Here is a 2464-nt window from a genome sequence, read left to right on the forward strand (position 1 = left end):
GGAGCCCGCCGTGGGGCCGTGCCCGGAAGTGACGATTGGCCTGATGTGGACAGGGCGTCCGCTAGCCACAGAATGGGTTCTGGCCGGAAGTGAGGGCATCGGCATCGGTGTGGCGGCTGCGCATGCTCAAAAGGTTCACGCATGCGCCGTGCTAGCAAGGAAGCAGGAAAATGGTGAGGGCCCGCTTCCGGCTCTACGCGTGAGCGGCAAGTAGCGAAGCCAACGGCAAGGCAGGACGAGCGGAACTCCCGCCCTTGCTGGAGGGGGGGGGCATTGTTGTGGTGACGTCACGGCGGAGGATGCGGGCGCCCCATTGGAGCGGGCTCCGCCGCCGCGAGCTGCGCTCATAAAGGGCGCCGGGAGCCGGAGCTGGAGCCGGAGCGGCCGCGCCGGCGGGGCCCATGGCCAGCACAAGCAGCCCTCTGGTGAGTGCGCTCCCCCGGCCCGGTAGGCAGCGGCGCTAGGCCTTGGCGCCGGGAAGGTGGGGGCCAGGCCGGGCCAGGGCGCGCCTTCTCTGCCCGCTGCGCTCCTCTCCTCTCCGCGCCGCGCAGGCCGGGCCCACACCGCTCGCTGGCGCCCGGAGGGGCCCAGTCGCGCCCCGGCTGGGCCCCCTCGGGCGCAGCGGCCTCCCGGTGCCACGACACGCCCCGGCCCCGCGGAGAATAGTGAATAGGCAAAATGGTGACACGTACCAGTACCGACTGGGGAGTGAATAGCCTGGCTACAGTACTGCAGAGGGGGAGCTGGGGGTCCCTGGGGAATGCTGGCATGCAAGGCGGTGTGGGGTGATCCTGGCAGAGGGAACCAGGAGGGGGTAGTGCAGGTCCTGATCCTGGTCAGGTATAGGCAACCCCGTTTCACTCATTGGGCCTGTGGGACCAAAAAGTTAAGTGCTTCTACAGTACACTCTAGGCTGAATATGAGCCAGCAGTCTGCTCTTGTTGCAAAAGAGCCAGCCCATTCTGGGTTGTGTTCCCAGAAGTGTCATTTGTACATTGAGGGGAAACAATTCTTCTGTCCTATTCAGCACTGGTGAGGCCTCACCTGAGTTGTTGTCCAGGTTCGAGCCCCACACTTCAACAAGCGCGTGCACAAATTGGAAAGAGTCTGGCTCAGAACAAAGATGATTAGAGACCGGGGGAGCATGACTCATGAGGAAGGGCTCAAAGAGTTAGGGTTATTTAGTCTGGGGGGGGGGGGCTGTTGATCAGTCTTCAAATACCTGAAAGGAAATTTTTAGTGTGTGTGTTGGTAAGCACTTCTCTGTGACTGTAGGGGACAGGACTGGTAGCAATGGCCTCAAGCTGCAGCGGAGGAAATGTAGGTTGAAGATGGGGAGGAACTTTCTGACAATGAAGGTAGTCGAGCACTGGAACAAGTTGCCTAGAGAAGTTGTGGAGTTTCTGTCGTTGGAAGTTTTAAACAGTGGGTTGGACAGATGCTTGGCTGGGGTGGTTCATCAGGGATGATCCTGCCTTGAACAGGGGGTTGGACTAGATGACCTTATGACGTCCCTTCCAGCCCTACTATCCTGTGATCCTAATTGCTACAAACTGGGAAGGATGGGGAGAGGCAGGAGAGAGACTCAGTGTTGTATTTTTCCAGTGCCCTGCTGCTTCCTCAGCGCAACCACAGGTGATCTGTTAGAGTGGCTCCTCTTTTGATGCTTTCAGCTGAGGGGCACACTTGATGTTTTCTGCCAAAGGAAAGTTTATTATTTCTTTCTCTTTCTCTGTTCCCTCTGTTTAGGCAACCAGACTTCCAGTGTCAGAACATGGGTATAACTGATGGATCTGGGCATTTTTGCCAGCTAATCCTGGTGTAATTCTGGTTATGTCAAATAAGGGAAGTCACTTTATTTAATTTAAAAAGTTCAGCTGTGCCCCATATGTAAGATGTTATCAAAGCTTCTGTGACACAGAATTGTAGCATTTGTGGGAGATGTGGTTGTTTAGCAAGAGGAACCCAAATATGTGAGGAAAACGGCAAATGCTTCCTTTGTAGAAGATAATAAATTTGTGGGGCGGAGAAATTATTAATGCTGTCATGTTTAAATTGGTCCTTATTAATCCCTTCATTGTCAATACATTAGATCTCAGTATTATCAATAATTACCTCTTCCTAGTTAAAGTAAACAAACTAAAAATAAAGTGAAATGATGGAGTCCTGGAGAGTTGTCTATATTATTCATCTTATCACTATAACAACTACACGAATAAGTAAAGAATAATATGTACAAATGCTATACTTTTTATTCCTGTTTAAAAGGCAGTAAAGCAGAGAACAGCTGGGTGAGAGAGTACCTTTCAACTGAACAATGCACCTGCTATGTGGAGGTGGATTATTTTTTTTTTTTAACCAAAATACTATTCTTGGGCAGATGAGTATATCACATCTAATGTTAAGAGAGGTAATAATACTCTCACATAGCTCATGTGACTCTCTACGACTGGATTACTTGCAT

General features: G+C 52.0%; 1 protein-coding gene across 3 annotated transcripts in view; it reads left to right on the forward strand.

The window, feature by feature from the left end:
- The first annotated feature begins 269 nt into the window (after positions 1 to 269).
- The window catches only part of PDPK1 (3-phosphoinositide dependent protein kinase 1), a 112893-nt gene continuing 110698 nt past the window's right edge, over positions 270 to 2464 (forward strand). The window contains exon 1 of one of the 3 annotated variants that reach the window (XM_019512810.1): positions 270 to 425. In XM_019512810.1, the coding sequence (XP_019368355.1) occupies positions 402 to 425 (24 nt within the window). In that variant the 5' untranslated portion in view covers positions 270 to 401. The remainder of the gene's footprint in view (positions 426 to 2464) is intronic. The other 2 variants (XM_019512807.1, XM_019512809.1) reach the window with 2 other exon arrangements.

The sequence above is a fragment of the Gavialis gangeticus genome, unplaced genomic scaffold (assembly GCF_001723915.1).
Source record: "Gavialis gangeticus isolate Ggan-Ray unplaced genomic scaffold, GavGan_comp1, whole genome shotgun sequence".
In the NCBI taxonomy this organism is placed as follows: domain Eukaryota; kingdom Metazoa; phylum Chordata; order Crocodylia; family Gavialidae; genus Gavialis; species Gavialis gangeticus.